Source organism: Coptis chinensis, chromosome 6 (assembly GCF_015680905.1).
Source record: "Coptis chinensis isolate HL-2020 chromosome 6, ASM1568090v1, whole genome shotgun sequence".
Taxonomy (NCBI): domain Eukaryota; kingdom Viridiplantae; phylum Streptophyta; class Magnoliopsida; order Ranunculales; family Ranunculaceae; genus Coptis; species Coptis chinensis.
In genome coordinates, this window is record NC_141461.1 from 30,313,814 (window position 1) to 30,331,304 (window position 17,491).

A 17,491-nucleotide genomic window follows, 5' to 3' on the forward strand; every position below is an offset into this window, starting at 1 on the left:
CTAAAACATGATGTATCAAAACACAGATATTTCATAACATTTAATCTATCAAAACAAATCAGAAAACATGATATCCATTTATAATTGTGTAACCTGAAAAATCAAACACAGGTATTCAAAATTCAAACATAGTTAATCTAGATAAGCATTTAGTTCAAGTGAACTAATTCCTTTTTTGTCTTTTCTTCCTCCTAGTGTCTTCAATAACCACAAACATATCGTCCGGATCGTTAAAAATCAGATCATCTGTGGATGGTTCAAGGTTACTAGGCTCCGCATAAGAAGGATCAATTTCAATTGGATCATCAGATAGAAGACATGTTTCATCTTGATCACAATACACCTTTCTTGGGACTTCCAAAACCACATGACAGTTGGGATCCTTTGGATCTTTAGAGTAGAAAACCTGAGAAGCTTTATCTACAAGAATGAATGGTTCGTCACTCATATTATCTGAACTAATTTGATTTGACAAATTTACCAACTTAAGGTTCGCTTCCACATCTAGCTTCACACCATGTCTAAGTTAAACCCATTCACACTTGAACAAAACAGGCTGGTACCCTATCTCGATACTTCAACTAAATGATATTCGTAAGAACATCGTAATATTCTGCAACATCTTCTAATGGGTTCTTATCGTTCACGCTAACCCGAAATGTAGTTGGACACTCTGTGCAAACACCACTATTTTGGTTCCTCTTATTCTCCTGATAGTCTTTTGTAATGAAGAGGAAACCATTGACGCAATACTTCTTGTACACCATGGAACAGCTCACTGGTCTCGCCACTATATTTTTGAAAGAATCTTCCTTTATGTTTTCAAAATTAGGCTGTCTTCTCAACCAAGGAATGAACTCATCGTCCATGGACACCCTATATTGGCCTGCATTCCTCACTACACACTGCCTACGGGCTTCCAAATCTGTGGTGTACTCCCTGAATAGGATATTACGTTTATAAATATATGTATTAGTTAAAGCAATAGTCTGTTTAAGTATATAGAAGTTATAATTTCAACTTTTAAAATTTAGAAATACATACATGTACCACCAATCATATCTTGGATGGCTTTACAGTACCCAATTGCGTGTTTGCTCATATTTAACACCTACCAAATGATAAGTATGACCCAAATCAATTGGGCCAACTTCATCAGCCCCATCAAATTCACTATCAAACACATCTGATGGTATTACTTCTTCACCACTAGACTTTCGCTCAAGCTTCTGGAGAAGACTATTCCCTCCTTTGTAACCAGTGCAATAGTTCATGGTTTCCTCTTTAAAGTATCGCTCCGCGATACAACCTTTAGGACGTGCCTTGTTTGTAACATAATCCTTGTAGACCTTCATCATCCTTCACAAAATTAAGAATTTTATAATAGAATAACTTAACACAAACCAACCATGAAGCTAAGTAAACAATCTTATTAGTTAGAATTACCTCTCAAACAAATACATCCAATGATAGAATACTGGTCCACACATACGAGCCTCATACGCTAAGTGAATATGTAGATGCATCATTATTACAAATACCGATGGAGGACAAATTTTTTCAAGCTCACATAAAGTCCTGACCATACCCCTCTCAAGTGCATGTAAAGTGTCAACATCAAGTCTCCTAGAACCTAACACACGAAAAAATGTGCAAATACGCAAGATCACATGTCGGACTTCCTTCCTATCTCGATATGCATGTTGGATCAGCATTGGAAGCAAATATTGCATCAAAATGTGATAATCATGAGACTTCATTCCACTCAAATCCTTCGCACCGCCTTGGACAATATTCTTTCAGTTACCACTAAACCCAACAGGTACTTTGAGATCTCTTAAGCTCGCAAGGAACAACTTTTTCTCCTCCGCTCGAAGCCAAAACACCCCAGGCTTCATAACCTTCTTGCCATTTTGATCACTCAACCAATACTTCCTTTTAATCCTAAGAAGTTGCAAATCTTTGCGTGCATTGGGGTTATCTTTTGTTTTTCCTTTTGTGTTCAACATCATAGCAATCAAGAGTTCACAAACATTTTTTTCAATGTGCATACCGTCCAAGTTGTGATGGATAAGAAGCTCTGCCCAATATGGAAGCCTAAATAATATCGACTGTTTGAAAAAGCAAGTCCCATCCCCGTTGCCCTCTTTTTGTTTTCTACCACCCTTCCTTTTTTTTTCCTTTTTCCATTCCCCCTTTCCTTCTCTTTACCCTTACCCCATTGCACTTTCAGATTCTGTGTCATTTGTTCAACTTGCAGTCCAATCAATCTTAAAGGCTGTTCTCTAAGCTCTTTAGTCTTGTTAAAGGTCCTTGGTCTAGTGTCCATCCTACTAGCATCCGAGGAGGGCAAGAATCGTCTACTATCCATGTAAGCAAATTTCTAGCCATGTTGGAGTCTCAATGAGGAGGTATTTGGGCCACAAATGGGACAAACATATTTGCCATGGGTTCTACAACCACATATGTTACCTAACGCAGGAAAGTCATGGATAGTCCATAACAAAACTGCGCGCATATTGAACATCTTGCCTCTGTTTGCGTCCTTCACAGTCACCTCGATATTCCATAAAGATTGCAATTCACGAATTAGAGGCTATAAATATATGTTGATATCCTTTCCTGGTTGTCGTGGCCCTTCGATGAGTAAAGAGAGCATGGTAAATTTGGGTTTCATGCAAAACCACAGAGGAAGGTTATAGGCAACACACATTACAGGCCAAGAACTGTATAATGTGCCACAAGTTCCAAAAGGATTGAAACCATCTGTCGCTAGTCCTAATCGAACATTACGAGTTTCAGCTGAAAAGTCCTTATACTTCCGATCAATTAATTTCCAATTAGATGAGTCAACTGGATGCCCCATCTCTCCACTTTTCAATCGATTTTTCGAGTGCCAACACATCTCCTTTGCCACCCATGGTACACTATACAACCTCTTTAACCTCTCCGTAATTGGAAAGTATCTAAGTATCTTTGCTGGAATCCTAATATGTTTCTTCCTTTGTTCGATATCAGCATATTTGTACCTCAATGCTCCACACGTAGTACAAGTATCCCTCCAATCATCATCTTTCCAAAATAGCATGCAGTCATTCGAGCAAGCATCAATTTTCTCATATTTAAGGCCCAACTCTTTTATTAATTTTTCTGTCCTATAAGTATTCTCCGGAGTCTTGTTGTCATGTGGAAAAGCCACACGAAGTAATTCGAGGAGTCCCGTAAAACTCTTGTCTGTCCACCCATGTGTAACCTTTAACCGAAACAACTTGACGACAAATTTCAAAACTGTAAAGTCCTCACAATCAGGATATAAGGGACTCAAAGCCTCATGAAAATTATCGGACTCAATTGTGTCAGGCTCTTCCTCAACTATAGGATCTTCCTCAACTATTCCTCGAGCACCATCTATTGAACATTGTTCAATAACAACATCCAAGTTATCACCGCCGAAGTTCTTTCTAATGACGGGCATCAATGCAACATTCTCCTAAAAAAAAGGGAAGTCCCCTCCCACCTCAAAATTAGTGGAATTTGACCTTCCACCCCTTTCAAATGCCACACTTGGTGGTTGACTTGTTTCTCCATGCATTCTCCAAAATGTATACTGTTTGTAGAAGCCTTTTTGGTAACAATGCAATGTGACCACCTCATGGGTTAGTGCTTGACCTCTATTTCTACAGTTATCGCATGGACATGGGATCACATCCTTGTGGTGACAGTTATCCCTTGCAAATTGTACAAATTGATTAACACCATGAATAAAACGATCGTCCTCTTTTGGTAGATCAATCCAACTTTTATCTATCACCCCAAACCCCTCCATATTGTAGTTCTTGCAATACGAATAAATAAAAAATAGTTAGAGATGAAAATACAATGGCAGGTAAACCATACACATAATAGAGCACCACATAAGTAAATAACGAACTCCACGCTGGGAGAGACTAAAATAGCACAAGTACTACATCCAACAATCAATCTAACCTAGTTGCACCCATAAATTCAAATAAATTGGAAGCACACAAAAAAATGGATCGATTGAGGCATGCATACGAAAAAAACAAACTACATTCTCACTTAAAAAAATAAATTGAAACTAGATAAAGAACAGTAACAACAAAGATGATATCATATGCAACCAAGTAGGATGTTATCTAGAAGAAATATAATTATACCGCCCACATTAGCAGCGAATTTGAGTTAACCCAGTAGCAATATCTTAACTTGTATTCAGTATAATATAGAGTAGGAGCATAAAAAATAAAAGAAGCAAGTAAGGGTTCTCCTACTCATTTCTACCAACTACCACACACTTCAACAATAGACTCGATATTAAAACAATTACTTCTTAAGACTACTGCGAACACTAGGCTTTGGTTTAGAAGAAGTATCAATCGTAACAACAGTAGCATCCAAGTTACTAATCTTGGTATCGACAAATGGATTCTTAAGGTGCTTAGAATCATGATATATGAATTTGTATGTGAGACACTCTCACTTACAATATAATAAAATATGAAATATATTAAATTATTTCTTCTAAAATAAATAACAAATGTGTATATTTGACCTTACAAAACATTTATTTGAATTCCATAAAAATGCCCAACACTTAGCTAATCAACACTACAACTTACTACAATTAACATTCTGAACTGCACCTTAAGCAGACAGATATAATAAATAGAGAACATAATGCAAGTACATCACGTCAACAAGTATCAAATATCTATCATCTAGTAAGTCATATACCAAACAAATGTGATTTTATTGAACTTAGTTATACCTAAAAAACTCAAACGACCAACACAAACCCATTTTAACTAAGAATCAGGACTAACATATAACAATAACACAACCCCATTTGGTGATAGAATAAGTACTAACAATATCTATAACCAAGAGAAGTAAAACAAAACAAATTTCAACTTTTCTAGAAAAAACCCATTTCAAGTTAACACTAAACTAGAGATGGGAAAAAAACTTACCTTGATGTAAATGAAAAAAACAATAATCCAGACCTGTTCACAACAAATATCATAAACCATGAGTGATATTATTTCATTTAAACTAGATTTTAACAAAACAAACCTTACTAATACTACCTTTTCATCGAAATTTGTAAACACTAACTCTTAAAAAGCAAGAATTGTGAGAGGGGATAAAGAGACATGAGGGGAAAGACGAAGAACAATTACCTAGTGATTAAAGATGAAGTTTTTCTCGAAAAGATAATGATTTAAAGATGTTCAAAATGAGATTAGTAGAAGAAGAAAAAAAATAGAGAAAGGGTTACTTGAGAGAGAAGGGGGTGGCGTGTCTGCGTCATTGCGTGAGAGAGGAGAGGGGAAGAAAACCGAGACAGAGAGAGTATTGTTGGGCGGTTTACATTAGGTAGAATTTTTGGGCAAGTTAATTTTGCGCTCCATCTAATTTTCATTACATCAACAGATAAGAAAAACACAGGTCTATATCAACGGTTAATAGAGATAGAAACATGACCGTGGCCAAAAACCCAATTAAACTCAAACCGTACAGAACTTTGGCCACACCTGTCAAAAGTTTTAGCCACGGCTAAAGCCCATGGTTATTATGCAATAGCCTATGACCGTGGCTAAAGCTAATCTGTACATGTGGCCAAAAGTCATTTTTCTTGTAGTGCTTTTAAGAAAGTCACCATACACCATTTCCTACGGGAAGAGAATCGCCACCCGGACAGCATGGCGTACCTAGCGACCCAAACACCTAATTGTGACCCTAGGAAGCTACTTATCAAAGTAATCGATAGACTCGCTTACCAAAATGAGCACGTCCTAGAAATCAGTGGCTTATGCTCACTCTCTAAAACTCAGATGAGCCAAACATGGATGCAATCTATCATAGACTATGTCAAACTAGGCAAAGCACCAGAAGATATACTCAAGGCCAGATAAGTTTGCTACCAGTCAGGTCGCTACTGCCTAGAAGATCGACTCAAAGGTAGACAAGTTTGCTACTACCTAGTAAATCACAAACTGTTGAGAAAGTCCGCCGGAGGACCTCATCTGAGGTGCATAAGCCCAAAACAAGGTCAAATGATTTTCGTAGAGATCCATGAGGGAGAATGCAGCAATCACGTAGGAAGTCACTCTTTGGCTCACAAAACGATCTCACAAGGCTACTTCTGGCCAAGAATGCAGATCGATGCAAAAAAGTATGTACTCAAATGCATAAAGTGCCAAACATTTGGCCATAATATCATCCAGCCAGCTCGAGAACTCATCAACATTGCCAGCCCTTGGCCATTTCAGATGTGGGGCTTGGACATCTTGGGTCCATTCATCCCACAGAAAAGCACTGGCTTCCAGTTTGTCCTAGCGGCAACCGATTACTTCACCAAATGAGTGGAAGAGATCCCTTGGCTCACATCAAAGAAGCTAATGTTAGAAATTTCATCTGAACAAACATCATCACCAGATTTGGACTACCCCCACACTTTAGTGATAGACAATGGGTCCTAGTTCAAGGGAAAAATAGTCAAGGAGTTCTTGGCTAAGTGGAAGATCGTTCATGCATTTTCCACCCACAGTACGCACAGAGCAATGGTTAAGCAGAAGCCAGTAACAAGGCAATTTTAGAGAACCTGAAGAAAAAGATCGAAAAGAACAAAATGCAGTGGCCAATGCAGCTCGAAAACATTCTATGGGCCTATAGAACAACAGCTCGTTCTAGCACAGGTGAGTCACCATTCTCACTATGCTATGGCACTGAGGCCATCACTCCTTCTGAGCTGACAGTTATAATGACCCTCTCAGAGATCATTAAAACTGGTCAAAACGATGCCATTCTCGCAAGAGAAGTCGACCTACTGGAAGAGCGCCGCGACCTAACAACCATTCGAGTGGCATCCTACTAGCAAACTCTGAGGAAGACTTACAATAAGCGAGTCAATCCTCGAAGTTTCCATCTTGGCGACCTAATCCTGAAAAAGACTAAAGATGATTCCAAACTCGCACCAACATGGGAAGGACCTTACATAGTCGAACGAGTCGTTAGCAATGGAGCATATTGGATCAAGACCCATGAAAGCCAGTCATTACCACGTCCTTGGAATACTTTCTTGTTAAAAAAATTTTATCAATAAAAGATCCAGTTTCACGACTTCATACTATACAAATAGTTCATATTTGCATCAATACATATTAGTCTCTCCAAGAGCTCAAACGTTCTACGTCCCAAAATGCCTATGCGAACTAAAATGCTCCCCAAGAGCTCATACATCCTCCACTAAAAACGCTCACTCGAGCTCGCAGGCTCCATAGCCTCTACATTTTTTACTAGTTGAAGACCTACAACTCTAGGCTCAACTCAGCGAGAATGTTCTCCAAGAGCAATACGCTTTCTTAAGCTAACACACTTACTCAAGCTCACAAGCTCCATAGCCTCTACATTTCTTACTAGTTGAAGACCTACAACTCTAGGCTCAACTCAGTGAGAATGCTCTCTAAGAGCAATACACTTTCTTAAGCTAACACGCTCACTCGAGCTCATAGGCTCCATAGCCTCTACATTTCTTACTAGTTGAAGACCTACAACTCTAGGCTCAACTCAGCGAGAATGCTCTCCGTGAGCAATACGCTTTCTTAAGCTAACACGCTCACTCGAGCTCACAAGATCCATAGCCTCTACATTTCTTACTAGTTGAAGACCTACAACTCTAGGATCAACTCAGCGAGAATGCTCTCTGAGAGCAATACACTTTCTTAAGCTAACGCGCTCACTCAAGCTCACAGGCTCCATAGCCTCTACATTTTTTACTAGTTGAAGACCTACAACTCTAGGCTCAACTCAGCGAGAATGCTCTCTGAGAGCAATACGCTTTCTTAAGCTAACACGCTTACTCGGGCTCACATGCTCCATAGCCTATACATTTCTTACTAGTTGAAGACCTACAACTTTAGGTTCAACTCAGCGAGAACGCTCTCCGAGAAGAACACACTTACTTATGCTAACATGGTCACTCGAGCTAACAGGCTACATAGCCTTCGAATTTCTTACTATTTGAAGTCCTACAACCCTAGGCTCGACTCAGTGAGAATGCTCTCCGAGAGCAACACGCTTACTTAAGCTAACACGCTCACTCGAGCTAGCAGGCTACATAGCCTTCGAATTTCTTACTAATTAAAGTCCTACAACCCCAGGCTCAACTCAGTGCGAACGCTCTCCGAGAGCAACACGTTTACTTAAGCTAACATGCTCACTCGAGCTAGCGGGCTACATAGCCTTCGCATTTCTTACTAGTTGAAGACCTACAACGCTAGGCTCAACTCAATGGAGAACACTCTCTCAGAGCGACAAGCCCACTCAAGCTCACCCGAGTTCAACGAGTACAGAACCCAAACTACCCCTCGAATCGAACTCCAGTACTTCACAAGAATCCTAAGTCTTCCTAGACAACGGGACGTACATCTCTAGGTTAACTACCTACTAGGATATCAAAACAACATGCAACAAGCATTCAAATGAAAGTAAATATCATGCGTTCCATAACGTTCAAAACAAACGAACTGCCTTAACACACTCAGGAAACCAATTCTTTAAAATAAACGAAGCGACCACTTATGTGGACACCAGTTTGTTACATTATCAATAACACGAACTGCCCAGGTTTCCCCAGGGTATCAGCTTTTAACGAACTGCCTAGGCAAGCCCAGGAAACCAGTTCTATTATTTTACAACCATTTACAAATCTAAAATTAGAGAAATATTCAAAACCTTACAACTTACACAAAGGAAGAAGAAATCTAGAAGCAATGGTCAAGCACTAGGAGTAACATGCTCATTATCAGCAGGCACGTCAGCTCGCTCAACAGGAACAATACTGGTAGACGGAGCGTTACTAGCATCTCCAGGTACGACAAACACACTTGTACCTAGAGCCCCACGTTCATGCTCTTCTTTCAATTGAAAGTACGTCTCTTCCAACAACACATAATCTTGGCACACTCGGTCATATGCTCCCTGAGCCTTTCGTGCAACCGATTTGCAGTGATTGGCGTACTCAGTTATTGCACCCAGTTTGTCCTGCAAGTCAAGCATCGATTTGACCATCGACGACCTCCAAGATACAGCGTCCTGATGCATTTTCCTCAAATCATCCAGTTCCGTCTTTACCTTGCCCACATCATTTTCCTTAGGTTCCATAAATTGGGCCGTGTGCTTCAATTTCTGATACCCAGCAAGAAACTACAAATAGAAACATCAATGTTACTCTCGCCTATAAGACAGAAAGGAACCAGAGAAGATTAAAAACTTACCAAACAGCAAGCCATATCCATGGTCTCCAAAGTCTTGTCCAAATCTTGGCCTTCTAGCTCTTCTTTATCACCTTCCAAGATAATCCCTTCCAAGAGACAATTAGCTATGGGTGTCGACCCAAAGCTGCAGTCAGATCATTTTACTGCACGTTTCTTCCCCGTCTTCCCAGTATAGACGAAGTCAATTCCCAGGTCGCCACCTCGCCTCCCCAACGAACCAGTCTCAGAACTTTCTCCAGCAACAACTTTTCCCTTACCCGCCACACCACAGTTGTGAACGCTCAGGTCAACCCCTAAACCTCTCATGAAAAGTTTTTTAGGGTAAATTGTTTCACTTACCAAGACATACCATTAATACATCGAAACCCTAATCGATGTGTCGCATGACCAACCATCTTTTCAAATTCCACAACACAAGGCGGTTACTATTTCTACTCATAAATGTTTCGCCTCCTCACACGTGCCAAACACGTGCTAAAGTCCTCTCTCAGTAGAATGCTCTTTACGAGCAAGATGCTCATTCGAGCTCACAGGATACATAGCCTCAACACTTCTCACTAGTTAAAGCCTACAACGATAGACACGACTTAGTGAAGAACTCTCTACAAGAGCAGGACACTCACTCGAGCTCAAAGGTTACATAGCCTAGAAACTTTTTACTAGTTGGAACCTACAATGCTAGTCAGGCAAATTGCATTCAAGACATCAAGAAAAAGAGAAAGGAGAATAAACATGCATTTCACAAATGTAAAAGAACGAACTGCCTGAACAGGTTCAGGAAACCAGTTCGTCTACTAACAGAGCTACTAGGACATCCCAGAAAACCAACTCGGTTAGTAAGCATTCGACATATAACAAACTACCCAGAATAATCCGAGAAACCAATTCATTCTATTCTTAAACAATACCCATTGTAGAAGCGAACTGCCCAGGTTTCCTCAGGTTATCAGCTCTTAATGTATCTGGCACATGCCATAACCAATCACAAAGATAAACAAAAGCCTCACAACTCTTAAAGAAGAAGAAATCAAACAATATGGTCAAAGGTATTAACTTGCAGAGGGTCCAGCACAAGAGATAAGACAGGGTCTATGGTAGTCGCAAAAGGAGGGACGGTAGTGTTTATTTCCAGCTTGCCAACAACATGAAGTAGATCAACAGAGGCAGAGGGAGCAATAGAAGGCACTACATTAAAAGCATTACTTGCATCTTCGGGTGAGTCGTTCTCTCGTTCACCCAAAACCCCACGTTCATGCTCTTCTCTGAGTTGCTCATACTTCTGCCCTAGCTCTTCTAGTTCAAGGCACATGTCGTCATATGCCCTTTTAGCTTGAATATGACACCCTTGCACTTCTGGATGAAGTTGTTAGTCGTTGCTAACTTCCCTTCTAGGTCGCTTACCTCGTTGACAGTTAGCGTCTTCTCCAGAGTCACTGAGACGAGCTGAGCCTTCATAGCGTCCAACTCTTTCTTCTCAGACTCCTGCACCGCCCGAATAGACCCCAGCTCGTCCTTCAAAGCCTCGACCTTACCCTTCTCCATCTTAGCAAATTAAGTTACCGTCTTTAACTTTTGATAATCAGCTATCAACTGCACCAAAAGAAGATCGCAACATCATACAAGGCACATTCCAATGCAAATATATGGAAGAGTGAAAAATCAATCCAACAATGACAACTTGATCACTTACCAAATAGAGCGCCAGGTCTATAGCCCTCAGGTTCTGTTCTAGACCCTTAGAATCAAGATCCTTCCTATCTCCATCGAGCATCATCCCCTCCAGTAAACAAGCTGCTATAGGTGTGGACATGTAACTAATGTCTAACCTTTCACGAACTATTTCTGTCCTGACCTCTCATTCACATACTCCAGATTGCATTCCAAAATGTCCTTACCTTTATCAGAAGAACTCTTCCCACTATCCTTGGTAGCCCCTTTCTCCTTCACCCTGCCAGCAGTAGGGATTGGAACAATTTCAATACCACCACTACCCAGAATACTGAAATCGACCTGGGCCCTCGACCTTGAACTATGAGTGGTCCTCCCACCAGTTCGTTCACAGCCCGCAGCACCAAAACTACTACCAAGCACAAGCTTAGCTACTCTTGCGACCTTAGCAGCCCTCAGATCAGGCGCATTAGCCTTCCGCTTTAGCGACTTACTCCACTCACGAGGAGTGAAAGAGATGTTTTCCACTTCAACAGAGGAGCTTTCATGACCCCTCCCCCTTCCCCCCTCAGGTCGCCTATCCGACCCACCTCCAGTTCTAGAGGCCCTAGCACCTCCTACAGGTCGCATACACCCAACATGATTTCTCTCCTCCCTAGTCATAATGCTGCTATTTTTCCTATCCATCAACAACTCAGTCGAAAACTCACGAGCAACTCATCCACATGCCCTCTTCTTCTGGTTCCTCCTTTTCAATCTGACCTCGCGACCTCTCCTCTCTATGAAGTAGTTCACTACCTCAGGAAGTTTCTCTTGCTTTTCAGCCCGACTCAGCTTAGCAAACTTCTCAATCATGTCGCGCTCAGTTCACTTGGCGATAGTGACCTCTTCAAAACAATACAGAAATGTATCAAAATCAAAACCAACAACCAAGACATCAATACAAAAGACAGTACACTGGTACATACCATCAAAATTGCAAATCCTAGTGTGTACACCAAACCCACTAGCACAGAAACTTCCAATTAACAACAACGGCCTTTTCTCCTAAGGCTCGTTGCTTACACCATCCAGAATGCTTGACTTCCCAGTCAAAGTCTGTAAGCTAAAGTTGTTAGCTCTAGATTGTTTTATCGTAAAATGCTCAACAATATCCGCAACTCTAATGTGGTACTCTCCACTCTCATTTAACAAATCAAAAACCCTAAGCAAGCACCAAGTGTTCCCAACGAACTGGCAGGGTGCTTTTTCACAGAAATTCAAAAATTCACAAGTAAGCCTTAAGAACGGTATCCTCATACCATTTTGCAATTGACCCTCACATACAAGGACCCCGTAACCCAGCTATGAGAATGCATAGCTAAAAACGTCTGGATCATCCCCCAGTTTGTGTATCTCCAGATCGCTAGCCTTTATACTGTAAGCCTCCCCTAAATCTACTAGAGGACGCCGTCGCCCCACTATTAGAACTGCTAGCTATATCAACAATAGAGTCAGATTTGACATCCTCCTCCACACCCTCGAACCCTATTGACTCCACCACATCCTCCTCTACCCCATCATAACCTAAAGACACTCCTCGAATCTCCTCAGATCGTGTGTCATCCGAATCAGACATATCTTTTTATGTACCAACAACAATCACAACTAAAGATGACCTTAAAACCAAACAGAAATAGCAACGATAGACGAAAAATGGAAAAACAAACAACAATGGCAGAAGAAAAGAAACTAACCTTGCGCTCTCGTTTTTCAGTAAGAAGCAAAATGAAAGCCCCTTAACTCACCCAACGCGTATACAACAAGCCACCGGTTCATTTCTTGAAAAACAATCATTTTACCCTAAACCCCAGACAACACGTCTTCTTAAACCGCTGTCTTGTCAAAATCCTAAAAAATGAGGCAGTTATTATTCTTCACGTATGCTACACACGTGCTACCGTTCTCTCTCAGTAGATCGCTTCTACATACAAAACGACCTACTGAGATGGGGTTGTGGGAGGAAGTAATATTCACATCCAATGAATATCACACACGTGTCTAGCATATACAGAGCTAACAACCGACTTCGTATCCTCGTCCTCAGAGCTCGCTTCATAGTGACTCAACTCAGGCAAGCAACCTATTCAACTCGGGCCCAGGGCGATGTCACCACCAACCGATCTCTCGTGCTCGACCTGCGAGCTTGCTTCAAAGTGACTCGAGTCGAGTAGACGATCTCACCAAGAAGCAACCTCCATAGCGCTCATTCCTCTCGCTCCACAATGGCTCATAACATATATCTTTATTATAACAATCAAGACCGAAGCTTCAGCCACGCAACTCATTGATTCTTCATAACTTCGCCATCATGGCTCATAAGTGACCTGAAGACCTGGATCTAACCTGAAGCGGGAGAGCAAGAGGTGCGGGCATCTTGCCTATATAAAGAGGATGAGGAACTACGTCTGACCTTATTCAAATCCCCCCCCAGAAAGAGAACTTGATACGTAGGCAGTTCATCCATACGAACTCCGTCAATTCAATCCAATCATCCTAATCCCTTGATCAAGCCTACATTTGTAAGGATCACCAAAAAAATATCCTTTACATTGGCCATCTCATATAATCAGGGCCGGCTCAACCCAACTCGAGGCCTAAGGCGGGGACCCAAGTGAGGCCTTCAAAAAAATCAAAAAGCCTTGAACAATCTAAATGAGGCTTCTTCTATAAGAAGATTCTTATAGAATTACTTACTATGAATGCCTAATTTATAGGATTCTATGTAGATTATACACCAGAAGATGTTTAAGAGTGATTCAACATTAAGAAGTATAAACGGATTATCAGTGAGAGACAAGCTATTTTGAATGGATTAAGTTTACATATACCTTAGAGTCTTAGACAAGAAAGAGGTGATTACAAAAAATAAAAATAATTAAAAAAAAAACTCCTTAATAAATATAAAAGTAGGGCTTATATCTGTGAGCTCATCAACTAAAATTACAACAAAGAAAGAGGTATGCGAGCTACAGAGCAAAACTAGATTATGGAGAGAGGTTTGTGACTTGGCATGGAAGCAAAATAATTTATTATGGTGAGAGGTATGTAGAAAGTACCGCCAGATATCGAAATATAAAACCGTACCTGTCGAAATGTCAGTAAGCAGCTCGATATTTCTGTGATGTAGTAGCAGTCTTGATCTGTCGATATAAATCTCTATTTTTGATGAGATTTTAACTGTCCCAAAAAAATAAAAAATTATTCGTTGTTCTTCGAGTTTTTATAGTGGTTGTTGAATTGCATATGTTCTTGAATTGTAAAGTAGATAGATTGCATACCACTAAAGTGGTTCTGTCTACCATAATTTTTGGCTATTGATTATCGTTATATTTGGAATTTGACATAGTAATCTCTACACTATATGATAGCCGGGTATTTAGGAACCCATATCCACTGTCGAGTAAGCAATTTGTAATCTCCATAGTTGTTCAATTTCGAAACACCTCCCTTACAAAAATTAGAACAAACCCCCTATTTATTAATAATTTAGAAAAATCTCCCTAATATCACTTAAATTATATAATTATCTCTAATTTCGCTCACTAATATTAGAACAAGCTCTCTTTTATTAATAATTTAGAAAAACCTTTCTAATGTCACTTAAATAACATAATTATTCCCTATTAAAAAATAGATGAGCCTTTCCTACATAATTACAATTACCAATTAGAATTAGAATCCAAAAAAATCGTGTTAACTATCGAACTCGAGGGACGGGTTTCAAGACTTCAAAACTTTAGAAAAAAAAAAAAAAAAAAAAAAAGGTGTTCTCTCCACTTTAGTGCATTGTAGATAGTCCCACATTGGTTATCCACTACTAGCAAGTGAAGTATAAGAGACATTCCTCTACCATAAGGGCATGCCCTTAGGGTACAAATGCTTTTGTGTTAGGAGGGAGGACTCATCCAAAGCTACACGCGCGCGCGCCTGCACCGCACCGCACCCAGCCAAGTCACGTCGTGTCGGGTCGGGACTTGAGCTTACTGTTGTGGGTGGTGGATTGACCAATTGCCTAAACTTGCTTTTGCTTTTCTTTAGCAGCAAGTTTCGGTGGGTGTTTTACTTCAAGTTGGTTTCTCTTCCTTATCTCTTTTGGAAACCGACTTAGAGTTATAGTATGAGTCCTTCTCATATCTGTGATCGACCTAGTCTCTATAAAAGAGGATTGTGCGTCTATAGAGGGTATTCAATTCAACATAACAAAACCCATCCGGAGAAACAAAACTCGTGACCTGCCCTATTCTTCTTCTCTTCTTCCTATAGCTGCCAGAGAGAGTTATATTGCTGTTTTAGAGAGTAGTTTGTTCTAGTGCAAAGTCAAGCTATTGTACACCATTGAATCCTGTGAGGAAGACGCCACTGCTGCCTTTCTGCACCACTGGAAGGGGCAAAATCTTTCCTTAAGAACAACCTAATACGCGCCTTGGTTGTTCCCTATTACTGCTGTCCTTGTCTACTATTCCTTCTGTTCTACTCTAGTTGCTGTGTTGCTACAACTATTCTTTCAATCTTAAGGAAAGATTATTTTGTAGTAGAACAAATGAGAGTGCTTTAATACGGCAATCAAAAGATAAGTCTTTTACTTTGAGTTATTGTTTGTGTTATTGGGTTATGACTTTAGAAATTTTCTAATAATTTCATTTTTTTTGGGAACCAATTAAAGATTGAATCTTAATTGATCTTTTGTGGTTTATCAAACCCTATATAGTTGTAGACCTTTCTCCTATAGGAACCGTTATGGTTTCACCGAATGATTTACTACGAACCGCGAAACACCCACGCGTGCGGAATAAGGGGTGTCACGGTTTGGTTAGAAATTTACCTTTAGAATCAGCTATGATAACTCTGAGAATCCAATAGCTATAAAATCAACAACCACCTCTTGATTTTCTATTGTATTCCTTTCAATAGATTGGACGTTGTGTGGGCAACGATCAACCAACTCCCTTCTTTCTTACAAAGCTAGAACCGATTTTGGATCTATCTTTTCTTACCTCTCTTTTCAATCTAGATGAATAGTAAAAATAGCTAGGAGAGAAGGGTTTCTATTTATAGGCTACAACAGGGACCATGAGGAGAAATTAGGGTTGGGCCTCTTGACGGGCTTGGGCTTCCCATGTTTGCCCAGAACACACGACCCAAGTCCGTTAACAAATGACTTATTCTACTAAAGGCCATTGTTACACTACCTCCCTAATCCCAAATTACGTGTTACGTTTATGGGCTCCATATTATATGCTCGTTGATCTCCCCATGTTTAAGATATCGAATGTTCGTTGATTAAGTCAAGTTACTGACAACTACATTAATAAACTTCTTATGTCCTTGAGTAGTACCACTCAACCTCATTGTCATGTCAGATTAAATCCACTTGCATGGTTTACATGACAATCCTTATGAGCTCCTCAAGGGGACATCATTAACCCGACTTCCTGCGGGTCACAGATTCTTTCTATAATTAACATCACACCTTACATACAATGTCATTACCCAATCCATCGAGTTTGTTGATTAACAAATGAATCTCACTCATTGATGATTTAAAGCAATGTACAATGCACGTAAGTGCCCATTATTATATCCGGATTAAGAGGACAAACATCCATAATAACAGAGGCGTTTGTTCTCTTATATAGTCAGTATAAAGAGAAACAACCTCACTTGGTCCTGTTCAATACACACAAAGTGTACTAGTATAATCCTATAGTCAAGATAGACTAATACCAGATTATACTACAACCGTACCAATGGTTTGTCCAAATCTATCTAGGTTGTGAACGATTACTTATACTTTATAAGGTACTGATGATATGATCTTATGTGTGTCACCACACACCATATCATCTACAACATAAAGTATTAGACACATGCATATAACTAATAATATATATAATATGCATAACATTTGCCCATATGATTCTCATTTAAAATATAAAGAATTAGAGTTATTACAAAAGTAATGCTTTTAGTATATAACCCTATCATCTCCTACGTTTGTGGGAGTCAAATTTGAGATTTCTATCAAGAAAAATGTCAAAGTTCGTCTTTTTGACAGCTGCTTCACTCGTTACAAAAACTGCTGTAACTTTCCGCTCAGAGCTCGGTTTTGCAATGTGCTTCTTGTGTTGGATAGCTGATTCAAAGAGCTTTCTAGTGGTATAAGGCTTGATACCCAATTCGTCCTGAGCTGGTTCAAAATTATAGTTATTTTGAACTATTTTTCTAGAAGGAGGAAAATATGATAATCCGGTTTTTCAATCGGTTAGGTATCGTACTCTTTCACTCTTTGCAATTCTTTTGGTTTGATTATATGGTGATATTCTTGCCTTGAGTTGCATGCTAGTTTTTCTTAGGAGGGAAATCCCTAAGCTTAAACTTCTTTAATAACCTAGTCAACAAATTATACGTGTTTATCACTAAGATATTAATTGGTTTAACTAGAAGTAGTTTGATATTAATTTTCTTTGTACATATGTAGATAT

At 39.8% G+C, this 17,491-nt stretch overlaps 1 protein-coding gene across 1 annotated transcript; it reads right to left on the minus strand.

Moving 5' to 3' along the window:
• Positions 1-581: 581 nt before the first annotated feature.
• On the minus strand, positions 582-3,475 carry LOC147492531 (uncharacterized). The gene is made up of 5 exons (XM_086567538.1): positions 2,764-3,475; positions 1,808-1,993; positions 1,447-1,633; positions 1,083-1,359; positions 582-989 (listed from the first exon to the last, which is right to left on the minus strand). The coding sequence occupies exons 1-5, from the start codon at positions 3,473-3,475 to the stop codon at positions 582-584; spliced, it is 1,770 nt and encodes a 589-aa protein (XP_086423664.1).
• Positions 3,476-17,491: the final 14,016 nt, after the last annotated feature.